A 22,533-nucleotide genomic window follows, 5' to 3' on the forward strand; every position below is an offset into this window, starting at 1 on the left:
GACCCCATGGACCGCAGCCTTCCAGGCTCTTCTGTCCATGGGATTCTCCAGGCAGGAGTTACTGGAGCATTACAAATATTTCTAGCCTCAGTTAACTTTGTGTCTTTGTTTTTTGTCCCTATTTCCCTAAAAAAGAAGTTTAGCTAGAAAACTCTGATTCACCAAGACAGAAAAAGAGTCAGAAAAAGGGAAAGCCAGGTGGAAAAATTCTCTTCATCTTCCTTCCCTGGAAAAGGAAAGCATCAGCTAAGCAGAGAAGTCTTTTTCCAAACTGCTAACCTAAATCTCTGCATTAACCCAAAGCCCCGACCTCAGAAAATGAATTACGACTCTTGTCATGAGTGGCAGCTGGAGCTTAGCAAATGACACTGTTTATGTAAACAGCTCGGGGAGAAGGAGCCCTCTGGCCAGTACAGGGTGTTTTCCCGGAGGTAGTGGGACTTGGTAATGCTGTGGGGCACGGTGGCTTCAGGAGGGGTTTGTGGTTAGAGTTGCACTGTGATGACTCACCTGTTGTTCTCTGAGTCTCTATCCACTGTGGACATAGGTCCTCTGTGTTCCCAGAGGACCTTTGATCATTTGACATTCCCTTGTCACCCACCATAAGAGTAGAGGTCTTGGGCTTTCCTTTTATCCTTACTGAGATGGGAGGGAGATTGGGAGGTTATAATCTGAGAAGAAGCTGTGTTTGGGGAGTGGTAGTGGAGGACACGGAGAAGTCAATGGCACCCCACTCCAGTACTCTTGCCTGGAAAATCCCATGGACAGAGGAGCCTGGTAGGCTGTGGTCCATGAGGTCGCTAAGAGTCGGACACGACTGAGCGACTTCACTTTCCCTTTTCACTTTCGTGCATTGGAGAAGGAAATGGCAACCCACTCCAGTGTTCTTGCCTGGAGAATCCCAGGGATGGGGGAGCCTGCTGGGCTGCTGTCTATGGGGTCGCACAGAGTCGGACATGACTGAAGAGACTTAGCAGCAGCAGTGGAAGGCAGTAAAGGAGAGAAGTCCCTTGATTCATAGGTCTTTAGGTCAGATGTGGGTAGAAAACAAAAAATGTTCCTCCTTTGTGGAAATAGAATACATCAGGGCTCTGGGTTTATTTCAGGAATCTGACATTTCCCATTTTATCATTGTTGCCTATGAAAATGAGTGTTTTAAAGGATGCTAATTAGCATCTTATGTCACAGCATGCTAATTAATATAGAGACATTACACATTGTGGGTGAATAATAGAATATAAATCAGCTTATCAATATAAGGCTGGGGCCGAACATCTTCACCGTAGAATGAACTTCTGGGACATAAGAAGAGATATGAAACTTTAATCAGCATTTTAAATTACTGTCACAATTACAATATTTAACATTTCATCAGTCAAATTTAAAAATTTTGGTATTATATTGCAGGAACAAACCTTCCTTGTTAGCTAAAGTGAATATTCAGATGTTAGCGATTAATCTGGGTGACACAGCTCGTGTGTGTCTCTGAGGTCATGATGTTGATTGGATGTGAGAGAAACACACACATGCTCCCCAGACCACTGACCATGCCCTGGTCCAGGGGTGTCAGGAATGATGCCGAGGAGGCATCCGTCTCTTCAGCCTTTCGGAGCCACTGCCAAGTAGATTTGGCTGAAATTCAAGGCTGAAGCTGAATGTTGTTACATCCTACCATTTATTCCTCATCCCAGAAATGGTTTTCCTTGCTCTCAGACTGTGAAACATGCATCTTCTCTGGAGTGAGGTGGTCCATCCCAAGAAGCCTTTGGACCATGCTTTGAACAGTTTTGTGTATCAGCATCCTGCTTTCCCATAAAAGTTAATTTTTCCTTCCCTCTGGTTAGTCATTCTCACTGTTTCACATGCTTACAGATTTACCTTCTTTAGTAACAAACCAGTGTGAATCAGGCATAGGCATACATATGTCCCCTCCCTCTTGAACCTAGCTCCTACCCCACCGCCCCCTGGTTGACATTAACAGTGTCTTACCCTGTCTTCCTGCTTCATCTATTCCCACTTAAGTGTTTTCATCAGTCCAGTTTGTAAACACATACCGAATACCTAGTGGGGTCAGATAATTTTTCTAAAGCCATGATTGTAGTTACTTTTTTCTCAGCTGAAAATCCTCAAAGGTTTCTTGTGCCAGTTTTTTTTTTTTTTATTGAGGTATAACTGACGTAACATTATATTCATTTCAGGTGTGCAGTGTAATGATTCAGTATTTGTATATACTGCAGTACGGTCACCACAGTACGTCCGATTAACATTCAGCACCATGTGAAATTGAAAGTCACTCAGTTGTGTCTGACTCTTTGCAACCCAATGGACTGTAGCCCACCAGGCTCCTCTGTCTATGAAATTCTCCAGGCAAAAATACTGGAGTGGGTAGCCATTTCCTTCTTGATCTTCCTGACCTAGAGATTGAACCCAGGTCTCCTGCACTGCAGGCAGATTCTTTACCATCTGAGCCACCAGGGAAGCCCATTAAGCACTATATGTACTCACAAATTTTTTGTCTTATGATGAGAAGTTTCAACATCCTCTCTGGTAGCTACTTTCAAATATGCAATGCAGTATTATTATTTACATTGAAAACAACTTTATCTTATGTTGGAGTATAGCTGATTAACAGTGTAGTAATAGTTTCAGGTACACAGCAGAGCAGCTCAGCTGTAATATGCATGTATCCATTCTCCCCCAGACTCCCCTCCCATTCAGGCTGCCACATAACGCAATACAGTATTATTAACTAAGGTCACCGTGCTGCACATTACATCTTCATGACTTACTCATTTTATAACTAGAGCTTTGTACCTTTTGACCCCCGTCACCCATTTCACTGCCATCCCCTTCCACCTCCCACCTTAGGCAGCTACCAGTCTGTCTTCTATATCTGTGAGCTCAGGGCTTTTTTTTTTTTTTTTGGTGGAAGCCCTAGAGTGTCACATACAAGTGAGATTGTACAGTATTCGTCTTTTTGTCTGATTTATTTCACTTAACATAATGTCCTCCAAGTCTCCCCATGTTACTGCAGGTTCCCTTTGAGTGTTACATTGAGTTAAATTTCTCAGCTGGCATCCCAGATCCCTTCTTGATCATTCCTCTTTCATTGCTAATAGCCAGGCCAAGTCCCTGACTTGTCAGTTCCCCTGCATGCTTTATATTCATCTGTAGGATGTAGTAAAGCTGTTAGCCACTTGCACCCATTTAAACGTAAATTAACAAAGTTTAAAATTTAGTTGCTCAGTTACAGTAGCCACGTTGCAAGTCTCAGTACCCACATGTGGCTTGTGGCTTCCTATTAGACAGTACAAAGACTCTTACGTTCTCTTGGATGGTCCTGTTTTGGTTCCTGTTGTTTCTCTTCTGACTGAACTGCCTTCCCACCATCACTTCACCTCCTCTTCTCCTCTACCTGTAAAAACATTCTCCCTCTTCCAGGGCCCCCACCTCAAGTTCCACCTGTTCGCGCAGCCTCCCCTGATCATTTCTTTCTGAATGAGAAGCCTCCCCCAACCTCTTTAGAGCCTCAGGAACATTTTATATGTTTTTTCTTTATGAAGCCTACCCTTTTTTTTTTTTTTCATCATCTTGTAGCCACTTATGTCCTTATCTCATTTCCAGTACTGAACTGGAAGCCTTTTTGAAGTAAAGACTACTTATTCTGTGCACAGTACCGTGGGAGTTCAGTTAACAATTGTTGAATTGAATACCTAGGGAAGAGAATGCTTCTTCTTTCGTTTCTTTTCTGGAATCAGCAAGCACAGTGAATGTCTCAAATTCTTTGCTTTTTTCTTTCCGTCTGTAACCACACAAACAGACCCCTTCTGTAAGACCCAGCAAAAGACACACCCCCCTGCCCTTGGCCTGCCTGTGCAGGTGGTCACGGCAGATACAGTCCATCTTAGAGCCAGTGCTGCTGACATCAGGGCCAAGGAGAACGACTGGCTGCAGCATACAGATATTATCCTCCAGCCAGGACTGTGGGGCAGCACGTGGAGGTGGGATGTGGGGGAGGGAATAATAGACTGAGGGCTTCCCAGGTGGTGCTAATGGTAAAGAACCTGCCCGGCAATGCAGGAGACATGAAAGACGCGAGTTTGATCCCTGGGTTGGGAAGATCCCCTGGAGGAGGGCATGGCAACCCACTCCAGCTTGGAGAATCCCATGGACAGAGGAGCCTGGCAGACTATTGTCCATAGGGTCACAGAGTCGGACACAATTGAGGTGACTTAGCACAGCATAGCACAGTAACAGACGGATGAGTGAGGAGCAGGCAGAGTACAAACCTCAGACCTCAGAAAAGTGACCCCAGAAGAAATGCCTGGAACAATAGAGGTGAACCAAATCAGGGACGCGGCGAGGCTCAGGATGGAGAGCCATAACGTATCTGTTCTCAGCTGGACCCCAGAGGAACTTCCTGGATGGTTTCTTGCTGCCTGGCTAAGTGTGCTTATGGTGGTGTTTCTCGCCCAAAGCTACCAGCCACAAGGGAGAGGATCCCCCCAAACATTTGTCAGCATGATTTGCAGACACTTGAGGGGCATTCAGAGGCTGGCCTCTTTTCTCCGGGGTAGGTGTCCTGGGAAGCTGAACAGGTTTGACTGCGGGGGGGCGGTGACCAGAAGGTGAGAGTGCGTGTGCGGGTGTGAATGTGCAGGTGTGCCCACGTGCACACGTGTGTTCTGTACTGGGGAAGCAGGGGCTGTGAGAGTAGTTTTACTAAAGCTCTTTGTTTTTCCAGGCTTGTTTTGCAGAGAGAGAAGCACTTCCATTATCTGAAAAGAGGCCTCCGACAGCTGACAGATGCCTACGAGGTAAACTTCTCTCCCAGGAGCTCTCTCTATCAGATTATCTGCCTTAATCTTTCTTTTCTTTTTTCTGTTTGATGTAAAAGGCATGTGTGGGCTTGGCCTGTTGCAGGCTCACTCACTGTCCACGTGGCTCTGGTAGGATCCAGGTGCACAGCCGCCTGGCCCCACAGAGCTGGGACGCCTCCTTCTGAAAGGACAGAACTAGAGCTCTAGTCTCTTCTTGCTCAGAGCTACTGGAGCCCCCAGCTCGGGGCAGGGGGACTTCCTTCCACCCACATTGTGGCTGCGGAGGGTTCATGTGCATTCTTCTAGATGCTCTTTGACTATTAGCTAAAAGGGAGTCTAGATATCTTCACCCCATTGCCCTGTAAGCAGATCTAACTTCTCTACTGGCCAGAGCACCAGTGTATAAGTCCCAGAAAGTACTCTGCAATTGAACACGGTAAAAATGCTCAGACATGAAGTGGACTTTAAGTCAATATTCCTTAGAGCCCTCGGGGTCCACAGAGGGGCTCAGGGGAGGGCATCAGAAGTGGAGGGGAAGGGTGTTGGGACTAGGGGCTGAGTGACAGGCAGAGGGTAAATGTGAACCAGAGGCTGCAATCTGCCTGCCCCACTTTCCACAGAGAAGCTCTGCTTTTCACTTGCTTTTTCTTTGGCCCGCATTTGATTATTTATGGCAGGGGTTTGGGCCTATAGACTCAAGCAGGTGGCATAAGCCAGGGATGTGGGCTGGGTTGCGGTGGTGGGTGATGGTCGGGGGAGCAGAATTGAGGCAAACTGGAGGACCACGCTTTTGCTCTGTTCCTGCCAGCTGCTGTCAAGCAGCACTGCGGACCCAGGGTTGCCAGATCTCTTCTTGTTCTTTGAAATGAAGCCAGAAATTCAGATTTCTTTATGAATCTCTCAACATGTAGCTGTTACAACTAATTCTAATTAAACAAACAAAACACTACAGGGAACAAACAGAACATGTCCACGGGCTACATCTGGCCTGTGGACTTTCAGTATTCAATCCTCGATGGTTAGGGTCAAGTTAGTCCTGATACAGTTAATACCATGACAGCTAACAGCTCACCGAATAGTGTGCTAAAGTTTGTCATTCAATGTCTCATTTAATCCTCACAGCTAGTCCAGGAGGTAGGTATTTTTTTCTAGATTAGGAAATAGGCTTAGCAAGATTAATTGATTAATTTTCTCAAAGGCATGTAGCTAGCGAGGGGCTTCCCAAGGGGCTCAGTGGTAAAGAATCCACCTGCCAAGCAGGAGACCTGGGTTTGTTGCCTGGGTCAGGAAGATCCCTTGGAGAAGAAATGGCAACCCATTCCGTTGTTCTTGCCTGGGGAATCCCGTGGACAGAGGCGCCTGACAGGCTACAGTCCATGGGGGTCACAAAGAGCTGGACATGACTTAGTGACTAAACCACCACCACCATGTAGCTAATGAGAGAAGGAGCTGGCACTGAAACCCATAGCAACGTCTTCTGTCAGCACACCAGCTGCCCCTAGGTGGTGAGCAAGCGTATTTATGTGCACGTTTATGAAGACGGCAGCTTAGGCCAAGGAAAAGAGCACTGGATCGAGAGTCTAGAAACCTGGGTTCTTGTTTCTTACATTTACTGTCTTTGTCATCTGGAAAAAGTTCATCTCTCTGGATCTCATTTACACACCATTTATACACTTTAGATTCATAAAACTGGGGCAATAATACTACCAGCCTGCCTAGGCTTGAATGCTTGAATGTTTATGGCTTGAACTAGGATCAAGACCTGTTCACAGGTCACCTTTGGAAACATTTTCCAGCTGCTCAGGCAGAATTAGCCAGTTTCTTCCATGTGCCCGTTATAGCATTTATCCAGCTCTGTGTATGCACTTGTCTTGTTCTGCCTTATTCCAGAAATGCACTAGTACTTCCGTGTCTGTCTAATGCCCTCCTCCTCTACAGATAACCACACACATTCTAACCCAAGCACCTCAAGAGAAGGAACTGAATTTTATTCATGCTTGTGCCCCTAGTGCTGGGCCTGAGGAGATACTTATTAAATATTTGTTAAATCAATAAACGAGTGAATGCAGGAAATCCTTCCCTGTAATTGTGGCTCTCCTTGGGTCTACACTGAGAAAACAGTAGCACTTGAGTTTCTGCCGTATGAGAAGTCCTCTGCTTGGCTTCTTTCAATGCCTGTCAGGGAAGGACTCATTGGGTTCAGGTTAAACGCCTTTGTCCCGTTGTCCTTTGCTCACATATGGTCACTTCAGCTCCGGGCTAAGGCCTCCAGGCAAAGTGTCCTTCATCCCTCTGAGGTGGCCCTTCTCCTCCTTGCCAGGCGGCCGGGAGGGAGACAGATGTCGCCTTGTCAGCAGGGTCTTGGAACGATTCTGAATAAGGGGTGTGTTTTCTGCCCTGTTCCTTTCGCAGTGTCTGGATGCCAGCCGCCCATGGCTCTGCTACTGGATCCTGCATAGCCTGGAACTCCTGGATGAGCCCATCCCCCAGATGGTGGCCACAGAGTGAGTCTGGCTTTGGGGTGCCCCGGGTGTCCCCTGAAATTGGGTTTTGAGTTTGAGGGTTCTTTTTGTTCAGTTTCTGTTTATTTTGAATGAAAAACACGAGAGTGCTGCAAAGAAAACCGTTGCCCTTCTCTTGACCTCCAGTAACTTCCTGAAACTCCTCCACTTCAGAAGCCCGTTGTGTGCTCGTGGGTAGAACGAGACTTTGAACTTCCAAGAGAAGGATTCTGTTTCTTCTGTGGCCTTTTCTCTGGGCTCTTGCTCTGGTCTTTGAGAAAAGTCTTCATCAACACCAGAGAAACCTGATTTTTCCAGAAAGTACAGTATACATTTGAATAGCTTCTGTGGGGAAGCACGTGGCAACCCCGTGGACAAAAATGCCTTTGCTTTCCATAAAGAGCTGCCCGGAAGTCCCTCCTTACCAGTGCCTGGGGGGTGGTATGGCTCTTGATAGCGGTGGATATGTTACCGGCTTGGTGTACAGATGTCAGGACATCGTTTTCCTCAACTTCTCATTAATGATTAGAGATCTAAGCAACTAATTGAAAAAGATTCTTCCCAAAGTGCTTCTGCAGAGGGTGTCCTCATTGTGGCTCCTCATCCTTAGAAATTCATCACACTTTATATATATATTTTTAAAGATTTGATTTATCTTTGGCTGCACTGGGTGTCTTCGTTGCTGTACACGGGCTTGGGCTCCAGTAGTTGCAGCATGGGGGCTCAGTAGCTGCGGCCTGTGAGCTCTAGAGCACAGACTCAGGACTTGTGGCCCATGGGCTTAGTTACTCCACGGCATGCAGGATCTTTCTGGACTGGGGATCAAACAGTGTCCCCTGCAATGCAAGGCAGATTCTGAACCAGTGGACTACCAGGAAAGCCCCACAGTTTCTATTTTAAAGAAAAAAAAACTGATCATCACTCTAGTCTGAGGGGTACCCAAGGTAGGAAGGGGCTGCCAGGAATTGGCTCTGATGCCTTAGTTCTCACTGAAAGAGAGCACCTTCTCTCAGCAGCATCTTGACCTCAACTGCTTCCCCTGCTTCTCCGAAGGTAGAGGGTCAGAGGGAGGCCTGGAGCCATGTTTGTCTGCCTGCGGTGCGCAGGGGCAGCTGTGCCGGGATGCGTGGAGGCCAGGCTGTGCGCCTCCCTGGCCACAGTCCCTCTGCCTGGGTCACGCTGTCAGGTCAGAAGAACAGAACCACACATTGTCTCATTCATTCCGTCTTAACAATAACCTCTCATTCTTGCCTTCCTGGGCAGGGTGTCTTGTGATGAATGTGGATAGAAAAGATAATAAAGAATTAGGCCATTAACCCTTGTGATGTGTACAGTGCTTTCAGAGGGAGAGGAAAAATACGCATTGTCTTCCATATCACAGAGCTGCTGCAAGCCTCGTTGCTTCTAGCCCTGGATGTAGAGTTGGACACAGTTTCTGCAGTAACAGGAATTTAATTGTCAAAATAAAGGCCTGTGTGTTTTTGAAATACCAGTTGGGGGTTGCGGGTTGTTTGGGAAGTTCCCCCCACCCGTCACATACACAGTCAGGATAGATGGAATGGGAAAATCGGATGTGAGAGAAGACAGAAGACTCTGGAGGAGTCGGCGAGAGTGAAGTACAGACGCCCCCTAGAGGAACAGTGGTTTGGAGCAGGAAGGAGGCCCCCTGTAGATGTAGACTGATCTGAAGTGGGAAAATGATAAAGGGCTTCCTGAAGTGGAAGAACTTGGATCAGCATCCATTTTGAGTTTTTTCTAGGTTCTGTACTTGGTGTTGTATGTTGTCCAGTCTCTCAGTCATGTCCGACTCTTTGTGACCCCATGGCCTGCAGCACACCAGGCTTCCCTGTCCTTCACCATCTCCTGGAGCTTGCTCAAATTCATGTCTGTCGAGTCAGTGATGCCATCCAACCATCTCATCCTCTGTCGTCCCCTTCTCCTGCTGCCTTTAGTCTTTCCCAGCATCAGGGTCTTTTCTAATGAGTCAGCTCTTCGCATCAGGTGGCCAAAGTACTGGAGCTTCAGCTTCAGCATCAGTCCTTCCAATGAATATTCAGGACTGATTTCCTTTAGGATTGACTGGTTTGATCTCCTTGCAGTCCAAGGGACTCTCAAGAGTCTTCTCCAACACCACAGTTTCAAAGCATCAATTCTTCGGTGCTTTATGGTGTTGTATAGGTAAAGCTTTTCTGAGGAAATAAATGTTGGAGCAGCTTTTGTGACAACATCAGTTAGGAAGAGAGGACCCCGTTGAAGGGCTTTTCACACTGACCAATTGAAGACAACCTAAATATCAACAGTTGGGGATGCCGTAAGTGTAAAGTTTAGGTGAAGTCTCTGTGTCGTGATACATACAGTGAAATCTTATGCAGCCACTTAAAAATTAAAAAGTTAGCAGGTGTTCGGTAGGCCTATGGTGATCATTTCACAGTATATACAAATATCAAATCATAACATTGTACACCAGAACCTAATGTTACGTGTCAGTTATACCTCAATTACAAATTTGTATCTACATAATTGTGTGTTTTTATATATGGGCTTCACTGGTGGCTCAGACGGTAGAGTCCACCTGCAATGTGGGAGACCTGGGTTCGATTCCTGGGTTGGGAAGATCCCCTGGGGAAGGGAACGGCTACCCACTCCAGTATTCTGGCCTAGAGAATTCCATGGACTGTACAGTCCATGGGGTCACAAAGAGTTGGACATGACTGAGCAACTTTCACTATACTGTACTATATTTATGTATAAAAATGTGTGTGTTTGATAGAGATACTCATGATTTAAATGAAAAAAGGTAGTTAAAGATTCATTTTTTATAGATTAAAATTAAAGGTGGTTCTACACATAGGAAAAAACAGAAGGATGTATATATACACATGATAGGAGTTATTTGTGTGGATGATGGGGTTAAAGGTAATTTTTTTCTTTTCTAATCTTATTTGCATTTTCTAAAATTTCTACAATGAATCTATTGTTTTGTAATCAAAAGAATGTTTTAAAATTTAGAAGCTGATTTGTCCTGATTGCAAGAGCCCCTTGATAGTTCATGACTGAAATTTTCTGTATCACACCCACCTTCAAAGTTTTACCTGTGGTTCTTCTGAACATTGATTTAACAAGCTTTTAAAGAATTACCTAGACTTTCCAATAATGAACTTTGTTTTATGCCTAGCAGGCAATTAATTATAGATGCCAATAATATTTGTTATGAACAGAGCCTAGTAGCTTGGCTTATAAGAGTATAAACTCTTTTTAGTAAGAAATAGAGAAATCTTAATGACTTCTATTAAAATATGGGGATTTTTTTTTTTAAAGACTACCTAATTTTGGAGATTGCTTTTTTATTTATTTTGCACAGGGAGAAGAAATGCTTTGAAAATGTGGTCAGGTTTTTTTTTCTTCTTCTTTATACCAATGTTAAGGTGACATAGAGGGTGTGTTTAGCTCTGGAGTTTATTTTTCTACTGTCCTCTCTCTCCGCTCCCCGACCTAGTGTGCAACGCACGCACATTCACACACATGGGTTTCTTTCTCTTTCCTGTTTTGTTCACGTTTGTGCTTCCATTTGTCCTGGGAACAATGTGACAAGCTGAGGTCCCTCTAGTGGACAAACCGCTTTTGTCAGCTCCTGTGACTGCTGACCAGAGCCAGCAAGGCCAGGCTTTTACTGCTGGTGTCAGACCTTTCAAGAATGATATATTCAGTTCAAGAATAATGTATTCAATAATAATATATTTATAGGAATCAAGTGTGCCCTTCTTAAGAGATTGTATCCATAAATTTATATGTGTGTTTACCTTAAAGAAATGAATATTTTGGAACCACACTAAATACATTTGCTTTGTTAATGACTTTAGCACTGAAGGAAGCATTTTTTAAAAAATGAGAATCCCTTGCTTCGTTATTGAAAGCTACTTAATGAAACACATGGAGTAAAATGAAGACCCCAGGGAAACCATGGCCGTGTTAAGTTAGGTCTTTTAGCTTCTATAAGATCTGAAAATTATCTTTAACTTAAAAATTGTTTTAGGACCTTTCCATTTGTAAAGTTTTCCCAAAGATTAAATTTTCAGGTGCCAGTGTTTTCTCATTTCCCTTTAGAAAGTTTATCAGTAGCTTGTCCCTTGAATAGTTCCTAAAATATCTCTCCCTTTAATTTTAAATTTAATCCGTCTGTTTCCTTATCTTTCAATGAAGATAGCTTATGTTTCCTTTTGTCTTCTGGGCATTTTTGGCCAGGTGTTGCTGGCATCTAGTTGGGAGAGGTCAGGGATGCTGCTAAATGTTCTCCACAGGACAGTCCCTACAACAAAGAATCGTCCAGCCCAAAATATCAATAGTGCCACAGTGGTGAAACTCTGCTCTAAAATAACCAACTTCAGTTTTTCTTAAATCTAAATTTTTCTTATCTCTAAACTAAATTCTTCTTGCTACAGAGTAGCTTCAATTCTCATTTCTTTACCAAAAATTTGTGTAATTATCTTTTGTATTTTTTATTTTTTAAGTCATTCAGTCGTGTCCGACTCTTTGCAACCCCACAGATTGTGTAGTCTGCCAGGCTTCTCTGTCCATGAAATTCTCCAGTCCAGAATACTGGGGTGGGTAGCTGTTCCCTTCTCCAGGGGGTCTTCCCGACCCAGGGATCAAACTCAGGTCTCCCACATTGCTGGTGGTTTCTTTACCATCTGAGCCACCAGGGAAGCCCTATCCTTTGTATACTTGAGGTATTTCGCTGGGTAGCTCCCTCACTGTGGTATTCTGTAATAGTAAGCCTTGGAATCACTTCTGTATTGAGACATTTTTACAACTCTGTTCTCAATTTCCTTTGAGTTGGAAAACAGAGTCTTGAACCAGTTATAGCTCTGACCAATACTGTGTTTATGATGCTTTTAAGAAGCATTTTCATTGCTGTTCACAACTCATGAACCCTAACCTCTGGTCCTTTTTCTGCTGTGTTCCTTGGTATTTCCCGCCTTATATTTATATGCTTTGTTCGTCCCCCACTCCTGCCATCCCTAAGTACGTTACTTGCTACTCATATCTGTTTCATTTGTTTTATTCTCTATTTATTATTTTCGGCTGCACTGGGTCTTCGTTGCTGCATGCGGGCTTTCTCTAGTTGCAGACAGCAGGGGCCACTCTTCGTTGCAGTGCACGGGCTTCTCATTGTGGTGGCTTCTCTTTGAGGGGCATGGGCTCTAGGGCATGTGGGTCTCTACAGTTGCGGGTCACAGGCTCAGTTGCTGCATGGCATGCAGGATCCTTATGGACCAGAGATCAGACCCGTGTCCCTTGCATTGGCAGGAGGATTCCCAGCCACTGGACCACCAGGGAACTCCCTCATTTGTTTTATTCTTGCTGACTTCTGATTTGTTTAATATTATTCTGGACTTCCTCCCCGTAGAGATTTCCCTGCTTGTTTTGATGATTTGCTTACATACTATGCATGCTTTTAAATCCTTCATCCACACTGGTGACAGTGATGTCCAGAATCAACCACTTTAGATCTGTCCTTAATCATCCCCTAAAAGTCTGAGTAAATCGTTGATACTCTTGCTTTGAACTTGATCCTCTTAGAGGTTTTATGTACTTTTTATTAGCTGGATGATAGAGCAGTAGTGTCCAATAGAACTTCCTGAAGCAATGGAAATGTTTTATGTTTTGTGGCAGCCACTAGTCCCATGTACCTATTGAGCAGTTGCAATGCGGCTTGTGTGACTGAGGAGCTCAATTTTAATTAATATAATTAAAATGTAAATAGCCTCATGTGGCTAGTGGCTACCTGTTGGACAGAGCAGATGTATCACATTGCTACCCAAAATGTGGTCCCCAGACCAGCAGTATCTCTGTCACCTGGGAACTTGCTAGATGTGCAGAATCTCGGGTCCTTCTAGTTCTGCTGAAATAGATCTGCAGTTTGATGAGATCCTTGGGTGGCTTCTGTACACACTCAAGTTAGAGAAGCACTGAAACCTGGCTGAACACTGGAGTCACATGGGGAATTTTTAGAACTATTGCCACTCGGGCCCGCCGTCAGCGACTCTCATTTAATTGGTACTAGGTATGGCCTGGGCGTTGGGGTTTTTTTTTTTTTTTTTTTAAACATCCCCAAAGTGATTCTAATTACACAGCAAAGACTTGTGGTATTCAAACTTTGTGTATATCCACATCACCTGGGAATGACCCCTGTAAAAATACAGAGGCCCAGCTCTTTCCTGCTTCAGCAAGTCTGGGTCTCTGTGTTCTTCATTAGCCCTCCAGTGATTCCAATATACACATTTGGGGTTTATTTAGAACCCTGATCTAGGAGACAGTTTCCCACTTTGTTGGAAATTGTCATGTAAGCGAGAACGAAACGCCTTGCTGACTTAAAAGAAAACTGATCTACTGGATTGTCTAGTCATGTGAGCGGACGCGTGATCTATGAATACTTGTTTTTCACAGAGTGTGCCCCTCTTGGTGTTGGCTCAGTGTTTGCCGCTTGTGATTTTTTAAATTACGTTGGTGAATTTCTGGTCTCTAAGCTAAGTTTTTTTCCCCCTTTGAATAGTTAGAGTGTCATTCACATTTTGCTTTTCAGAATTGCTCGGAGTTGCGCCCACGACAGCTGGTAGCTTCGTGGTCAGTCTGCCAGTTCCTTAAGGTACAAGTTGGAAAGCCCATGGATCAAAATGTTCTGTAGTTCGGAAGTGCCTCTGAGTTGAGAAGAGCTGAGCCCAGTTCCCCAACACAGCCCCGGAGTCACTCAGATGTAGCCTGTCAGCTGGGGACAGTTGGCGTGGAGGGTTGATTTAATAACGTCTCTGGTACATTCAGATCCCAGCCTACTCCAGACTTTAGGCTACAGGGTCAGGAGTATTGCATTTGGTATAATTTTGTCATGGGAGCTGGAGAAGGGAATGGGTAACTAGATGACTTTTCCTTTTCTTTTTTTAACATGTACTGTTTCCTATCAGTCAAAAAATTTTGTTTTTGTGATACAGAAAACTTTTTGTGCAGCCAACTTTTGTTAGACCAGGAGTTCCTTTGCCATTTGTTTCCAGGAAATAGGATAAGAATTGATGAAGGTTTGGGAAAGGTTAGTGACAAGCTCATTTTCTTTGCAAAAATTAACTGCTATTAAAAACATGCCACAGAATTGTCTTCCTTCTCTGATCATCAACTTTAGTTTCAATCTATGTGCTTCCTACAGTAAAATTGTGGGTGGAACATGAAGTGAGTGTGTATTGCTTTTAACCTATGACAGTTTCAGGACTCTACTAGGAAATCAGCAGCATTTTCTATGGCTGTCCCTGCCCAGGTGATGTAGCAGGTCTGAAATCAAAAGTAATCAAATATGACCTGGGAGAGTAGCCATTAACTCACGTCTTAGTTGAGATCAAGAAGACTGTGTGATCTCTTTGGCAGCATGGATAAGAAGGAATGAGATGGAAAAGCCCAGGAAAAGAAGGCTGTCTGAGCACTAGAAGAACTCAGATTTGCCCCTGGTTCTCTTAAATGAGGGGCTTCCCAGGTGGCATAGTGGTAAAGAATCCACTTGCCAATGCAGGAGATGCGGGTTTAATCCCCAGATCTGGAAGATCCTCTGGAGAAGGAAATAGCAACTCACTCAGTATTCTTATCTGGAAAATCCCATGGAGAGAGGAGCCTAGAGGGCTACATACAATCCACAGGGTCACAAAGAGTGGGATGCAGCTGAGCTTGCATGCACGCATGCTCTTAATTGAGGCCTTGTCCCAATAGGAAGCTGGGATCCTGCTATGTTGGGGAAACAGCTTGAGAACTCTCCTGGGGTCTCCTTTCCAATGAACTTCAGAGGACCCTCTGACAAAGAGGGGCTCTCTTGGTTTCATCTAGAGCAAGAGGATAACTTCTGGGCAAACTGAGGCCATGCTTGGAAGGAAGGGCTTAGAGGCCAACCCTCAATATAGCAGTTTCCCTCAGTGAAGGCACTGGAGTTTCTGAAAAATTCTTCAAAAGCCCACAGCTGGGGATGCATTCTTGTTTTCTTTTGTTTTTTGGAAAGTATTTGCTTGTTTATTTGGCTGCCTCAGGTCTTAGCTGTGGCACACACGATCTTCGACCTTCAGTTGTGGCGTGCAGGATCTCGTTCCCTGACCGGGGTTTGAACCTGGGTCCCCTGCATTGGAAGCATAGAGTCTTAGCCACTGGACCACCAGGGAAGTCCCTGGCATGCATTCTTGTGGTAGGAGTTGGCAGTGCTTAAGTCTGCCATCATGAGCTCAGTGTGCAGAAGCCCACTTCTCATTCTCCTAACCATGGAGGCAGACTCCATTGGAAGCTTGTTTCTTGTCAGTGATACGAATAAATATCAGTAGCCCACTGGGGCTTAGGCTTCAACGAGAATGAGAAGGCACCTCTTTAAATATTTCTGATAAGCCTATGTGAGGGCTCTAGACCAGCATAGTTGGTGGGGGGAAAAGTAATTGAGCATCACCACGATTTAGGCAAAATGCAAAACCTCGGAGCTACCCCAAAGGCAAGGAGAAGGGACTGGTTCCATAGCTCTGGGGTGGAAAATTGAGAGAAAATTGAGAGAAAAGTATGGGAAGAAGCATGAGACTCATTCCAGTTCTGTGAAGGGCTATATGTTTCTGCCCGGCCTTCTGTTCCTGGCTTCACAACTGGGCACATGCTTAACTACAAAGCTGATCGAGGCAGGGTGGAGAATTAGGTCCTTTACAGATGTATTCAGTATATACTCACTAGGTGGGAAGGGTGTGTCTTCTCTTCGGGCAGGGCGGAGCCTTGGAAAGGCCTGGACTCTGGTAGAATTCAGTGTTTTGGAACTAATGCTGTCTTTGTTTTTCCCTTTGGCCGTGTGCCTAGCGTGTGTCAGTTCCTGGAGTTGTGTCAGAGCCCAGAAGGCGGCTTTGGAGGGGGCCCTGGCCAGTACCCACACCTTGCACCCACGTATGCAGCGGTCAACGCGCTGTGCATCATTGGCACCGAGGAGGCCTATGACGTCATTAACAGGTACAGCCAAAGCCAGCAGGGCTGGACACCCAGCCGGGCTTCCATCTGCTGACGCTGCGCTGACCATCACCTCCCTCCTTTTTCAGAGAGAAGCTTCTCCAGTATTTGTACTCGCTGAAGCAACCCGATGGCTCTTTTCTCATGCACGATGGAGGTGAGGTGGACGTGAGGTGAGTGGGGTTTTTCTCAGGCTGCTGCATCAGCAGATTCTCAGGCTTATCTGCCATCAGAGATGCCAAACCCAGGGAAGGAGACAGGAAATCGCCACCTTGTCTCACCGAATGTCACACAGAGAGACGTGTCAGTGACATGGTTCATAATCCCTGCAAATATGGGATAGATGTCCTCAGGGCTCATTGTCACTTGACTTCTTTTATGTAGATGCCAAATACAAGTAACACAGAAACAAAATCAAATGCTTTTGTTTTAAAAATGAAAAATAACCTTCGTTTGGCACGAGATGATATACCATAGATATAACTGTATAGTGTAATATAATCTTTCATCTTTCTGGCACGGGAAGGCAGGAGAATGCCCAGTGGGGACTTAGTAAATATTTTCTGAATGTATTTGATGAAAGCGTGAGAATGTTTAACACCTGTGTGAGAACTGCTTTGGGCAATGCAGAAACCATTAGGGGCCAGTGGAGTCTATGAAAAACAGTGGCATTAACTGATTGGAACCAGTTGGCTCAAATAATACTTTTTTCTCAAGAATTGTCTGACGTACCTAGCGAGTCGTTTACTCACCTGGCAGGAGGTTCCCTATAAAACATCTAGGGAATTTACTGAATTAGTCATTTCTCACAAGCAGTGGATCATTGAGATATATACCAAATTATTATTGTTTAGTCTGATAAATAAATCGTTATGAGGTTTCTATAGCAAAGTCATCTTACTGCCTATTTGTAAATGTGTTGTCCTCTACACGAGTTGATAAATACTCTGGCTTAACTATTGGTTTGAAAATATAGGGCAAGAAAAAACATGAAGGTTGTGGAGCACAAAACACATTGCAGATAAAGGGAAGTAACCTTTATCTGCAGAGACCTTCATGAAGGGTTTTTGTCTATTTGTAACCTGTCTGTTCAAACCATAAAATAAGGCTAGGTATCTGGAAACCTGGGTACATGGAAAACTGTTTCTCTGCTCACAACACCTCTGACCTGAAATGTGGGGTGTTTATCCTCATATTAATGACACTAAGTACCCAAGTTAGCACAGACCCCACAGGTTAAGGGCTCAGTCCCACAAGACTGTCTGCACTTCAGACAGCAGTCACAAGTAGTGGGTTCCCAGGTTAACCAATTCTGCCTGATTTGTAAATCGGGGGTCCCCATGACCTCCTTCTCAGTTCAGTAATTTTTCAGGACAGCTCAGAGAACTCAGAGAACATTTTTCTAATACCATTTATTATAAAGGATATCATAAAGACACAAATGAACAGCTGCATGAAGGGGCATACATATAGAATGAGGGCTGGAAAGGTCCAGAGTCTAAGAACTTCTGTTCCCGTGATGTTGGGGTGTGACACCCTCCTGACAGGCACTTGGGTGCATCCCCCCAAAAGCTCCCTGAACTTCTTCATCCAGAGTGTTTTAATGGAGGTTCCATTATGTAGGCATAATTGATTAACTGATAGGCCATTGGTGACTAACTCAGTCTTCTGGGGAGTGGGGCAGAAAGTTCCAACCCTCTGATCCCATGGTTGGTTCCTCTGGCAGCCAGCCCCCATCCTCCAGGAGTCACCTGCTGGGGCTTGTTATGAATTACAGGACTCTCACCCCATTACTCAGGAAATTCCACTAGTTTTATGATCTCTGTGCCGAAAAGACCAAATATATGTTTCTTATTATGTCGTAATACCCCAGTATCTGTTGTTAAAAGATAAACAGGGGCATGTTAAAAATTTTATGAACTAATTTGAGCAAAAATTGATTCGAATAGGGCAGCATTCCATCTCACAGATAGGAAGGAAGCCCAAGGAGAGCTGTGCACAGTGAGAGACTTCTATAGGCAGAAGGGAACAGGGACAAGGAAGTGACATCAGGCGCTTAAAGAGTGGGTTGGCTGTTGCAAGGCCTCTTTCCTTGAGGGGATGGCAGGGGTCGACCAGCAGAGCATCTCACTAGCGCTGATGAGGTGGTTCCTGACTGACTGGTTAAAGATCCCATTTCTGGGAGAGCGGAAACCATAATGAAGTCTTGGTTTGGTGATGTGGAGTTTAGCATAAGGGACTCCTTTTGGGGCCTCTTGTTTTGTTTTTTAGCACTGCATATGCCAGTGAGGGCTCCCTGGGTGGCTCATTCGTAAAGAACCCACCTGCCAATGCAGGAGATGCAGGAGATGTGGGTTCGATCCCTGGGTCGGGAAGATCCTCTGGAGGAGGAAATGGAAACTCATTCTAGTATTCTTGCCTGGAACATTCCATGGACAGAGGAGCCTTGTGAGCTATAGTCTGTGGAGTCTGAAAGAATCGGACGCAGCTTAGCAACTGATCACAATGCCAGTGAAGCCAATATAACTATTGAAGAGAAGCAGTATTGTGTTGACATCTTTAGAAAAAAATTTAAAGAATGTTTTTCCCCTTTTGGTCACTACATTTTCATCCTGTTCTGCAGATACTCCAAATGTAGCTTTTTAAGGTTTCCTGAGATTATAGGTGAAAGCAGGCAAAAACTGGCAAGATCGGTTTGGCATTTCATTGCTTACCTTTTTCAGATATGATTATTCTCTTAACTTATTCATTCTGGTGCGGGTTTCCTTCTGTGTTCTTATTCATATCTGCCAGACAAATGCTAGGAAGCTCCTCCAATAAAATAGGTTTGTTTCTGAAGAGCTCTTCAACCATATGCTTCCTCTGGTAACATCCTGCCATGTGAGCCATGCTTTACATTTGCAGAAGATTAAAGATGTGAACGATGGATGTAACCTGGCAGGCTGCGTCCTGTTCCCCTGGTCAGTGTGGTTTCTCGTGCCCCAGTTCCATCGCTTTTCACTTGATTTTCCTTTAATTGTCTTTGCCCTGGAGCATCAGCAGTTTCTTCTGAAAGCTGCCAGGTGGATTTGACCTGAAGAGAAGCAGCAGTTGACAGGGACATCTGGAGGCTAGCCTGTCTTCTTCTGGGTTAGAACCAACCTCTTTTGATATTTCAGGCCTGTCGCAAGTCCTCGTTTCTAAGATGAGCTTACTCAGACATTCACAGCTCCCATGGACAGCCGCTAATCCAAGTCAACTTGTAGCCAGCACCGTCTTTCCCCTCAGTTCTTAAGAAAGGAGCAATTATTTATTCCTGACCTCCTAATCTAGATTATATAACCTGGAGTATTCTGGGAGGGTAGTGGGAAGATAGGGACCCAGAGTTTGCAAAAGTTTTGGCGACAGAGTGTAGAGTGTGTTTGGGGAAGGAGGAGGTCAGTGTTGCTGAAGTGCAGAGGGGTGCAGGCAGAGAATGAAGTTGGCTGGCCAGGCTGGGAATAGTCCGAGGAGCACTGCAGTCTCCTTGAGAAGTCTGGAGTTTATTTTAAGGGTAGTGGGAAGCCACTGGCAAGTTTTAGGGAGTGACATGATCTGATTTGTGTTTTGTTAGAAGTTCTATGGGGAATACATTGGGCTTTCCAGGTGGTTCAGCAGTGAGGAAGCCTCCTGCCAATGCAGGAGACCTGGGTTCGATCCCTGTGTCTGATCCCTGTGTCGGGAAGATCCCATGGAGAAGGAAATGGCAATCCACTCCAGTATTCTTGCCTGGAGAATTCCATGGACAGAGGAGCCTGGCAGGCTACAGCTCATGGGGTCACAAAGACACGACTTAGCGACTGAAAGGAACAAGTGAATGCATTATAGTGTTTTAGTGAAAATCCTCTGGTTTCAGGGCTGGAGGGAGGAAGACTGGACAGGAAACTGACCCAGATTAAGGATGACTTGGATTTGGGTGACAGCAGGAGGCCAGAGGGCAGCTGACGAATTTGAGAGGTATGACGAATGGACAGAGGGACAGAGGAAGCTGATGCTCAAAAAAAGTGTGTTTTGCTCACTCATTGTCTCGGTGTGAGATCTGGCAGCAGGTCTCAGGTCTTCCATTTATGAAACAGACCACACTGCTGACTACCTCCCTACCTCAGAGGTTATATTCACATTCAAGAGCAAGTACTTTTGAAGCCCTTTGTGAGACTCAAGACCCGAGAGGAGTTAGGTCAGACTTTCGAAGTTAGCTTACGGTGGATGATAACACTTGGCAGAAAGGACTCTTGCATGCTTCTGATGCCTGCTGGTTTAACTCAGCCTCTGCTGTGCCTTCGGCCAGTGTGAGCAGGCTGATTAAAATGCTGGGAGGAGAATAATACCTGCAGCTCACTGGAATGCTTCAGTGTGCTTGACTCAGTATTATGTCCATATTAAACCATATGGAAGCCAGACTCTTCTCTCTCCTCTCTTTTATATTCCTTAGGAGCCCTTAGATAAAGGATCTTGAAAGAAAATTAGAACAAACAGTTTTGTCTTCAACATAAAATGAAGCTGAGATGTTGGATGTTTGAAAAGACCATGTGCTAAGTCACTTCAGTTGTGTCTGACTCATTGCAATCCCATGAATTGTAGCCTGCCAGGCTCCTCTGTCCATGGGATTCTCCAGGCAAGAATGCTGGATTGGGCTGCCATTTCCTATTTCAGGAGATCTTCCCTACCCAGGGATCGAACCTGCGTCTGTTGCATCTTCTGCATTGTCAGGCGGGTTCTTTACCACTAGCGCCACCTGGGAAGCCCATAGTGGAAAAGAAGAGACAGTTTGTAGATGTATTCTATAATAGAGGGAGAAGCTGAAATAAAATGTGTCCTGAGAAGAATTAGGGCTGGCAGGATGGAATGGCAATAATTATTCCAAATCAAGTAGAATATGTTCTTTTTTCTATTTAAAGTGTGTGTGTGTGTGTGTGTGTGTGTGTGTGCGTGCTCGTGCACGCGTGTGCGTGTACTGGAGGGGTGCTTGAAATCAAAACTCTTTTCTCGCTCTAGAAGTCTAAGGAATGGATCTGAGTAGCTCATCTATTCTGGTCCCTCTTGCTTGGTCTATGCAGCCATATGGTCTGGCAGCCTGCTTTGGAGGTTGTCTGTTTGAAAGAAATATGGTTAACCTTTAATGTGTCCATGCCATAAACATGGCAAGTCCTGGATCTAAGAACAGTATTGACAGCTGAATGAATGAGCATCTCAGAAATACCTGAATGGCAGCATGGAATTTTGGGAGGCATTGTAGGTCTTTAGAAGAGCTGAATTCACTGTTGACATAAATTGATATGGCTGTTATTTTGTCTGGTGTAGATTTGACTGTGTGGAGGTAGGGAGAATAGAATGTCATGTTCTTTCTCTGAGACCATGCTGTGAGGAACTTGATCCAAATGGAATGTCGGAGCTCCTGGTTGGAGACCAGGAGCGAGGACAGGTGGTGATTACAGCTTATGAGGCAGAGAGCAATCCGCCCAAGAAGTTCAGTGAGCCTTGTCTGAGCTCTTCCTGAGAGTGTGACCCTTGCCCGTCTATTTCTGTCCTTCCAGAAGTGCATACTGTGCTGCCTCGGTAGCTTCGTTGACCAACATCATCACCCCAGACCTGTTTGAGGGCACTGCTGAATGGATCGCAAGGTGAGAGATGCTGGGACTTGTCCCATTTCTTAGACAGCAGGCGGTCAAGACTTCTGAAAAATAAAGGAAGTGCAGAAGAACCAGAAGGGAATGTAAAATTACAAGAGACATGTTATGGTTGAAAGATTTTACATTTCAAAAGTACATTTTACATTTCAAAAATTGAAAGTTTTCTTTTTTCCAGTTTTCTTTATGTGATTGGCAAGGATCAAAACTCTGGGTAAACAGTATTAGTCAGAGTCTAAATGGATTTAAACCAGTTTGAAGAGAAATTTGGAAATGTCTCAAAAACGTCCTTGCTGATGACCCCAAAATTCCACTCCTCCAGAAACTCACACACATGCATGAGAGAGACTGACATAGGACTCATTTGTAATAGTAAATAAAGCTAGAAACGGATTAAATGTTCATAAACACGAGATGGATAAATGAGTTGTGATGTAGTCACATTGGAATATAATATAGCAATGAAAATGAATGAACTAAAGCTACATATATCAATATGGGTGAATCTCAGAACAGTATTGTGTTTAATAATGTTAAACTAGTGTAAAAAAAAAAGAACGTTAAAGAAAA

The 22,533-nt window shown here is 44.7% G+C and overlaps 1 protein-coding gene across 1 annotated transcript in view; it reads left to right on the forward strand.

Moving 5' to 3' along the window:
• The window catches only part of FNTB (farnesyltransferase, CAAX box, beta), an 80,497-nt gene that overhangs the window by 35,884 nt on the left and 22,080 nt on the right, over positions 1-22,533 (forward strand). The window contains exons 3-7 of the mRNA XM_027554334.1: positions 4,745-4,817; positions 7,233-7,324; positions 16,175-16,321; positions 16,408-16,491; positions 21,871-21,957. Of these exons, the coding sequence (XP_027410135.1) occupies positions 4,745-4,817; positions 7,233-7,324; positions 16,175-16,321; positions 16,408-16,491; positions 21,871-21,957 (483 nt within the window). The remainder of the gene's footprint in view (positions 1-4,744; positions 4,818-7,232; positions 7,325-16,174; positions 16,322-16,407; positions 16,492-21,870; positions 21,958-22,533) is intronic.

This window comes from Bos indicus x Bos taurus, chromosome 10 (assembly GCF_003369695.1).
Source record: "Bos indicus x Bos taurus breed Angus x Brahman F1 hybrid chromosome 10, Bos_hybrid_MaternalHap_v2.0, whole genome shotgun sequence".
Taxonomy (NCBI): domain Eukaryota; kingdom Metazoa; phylum Chordata; class Mammalia; order Artiodactyla; family Bovidae; genus Bos; species Bos indicus x Bos taurus.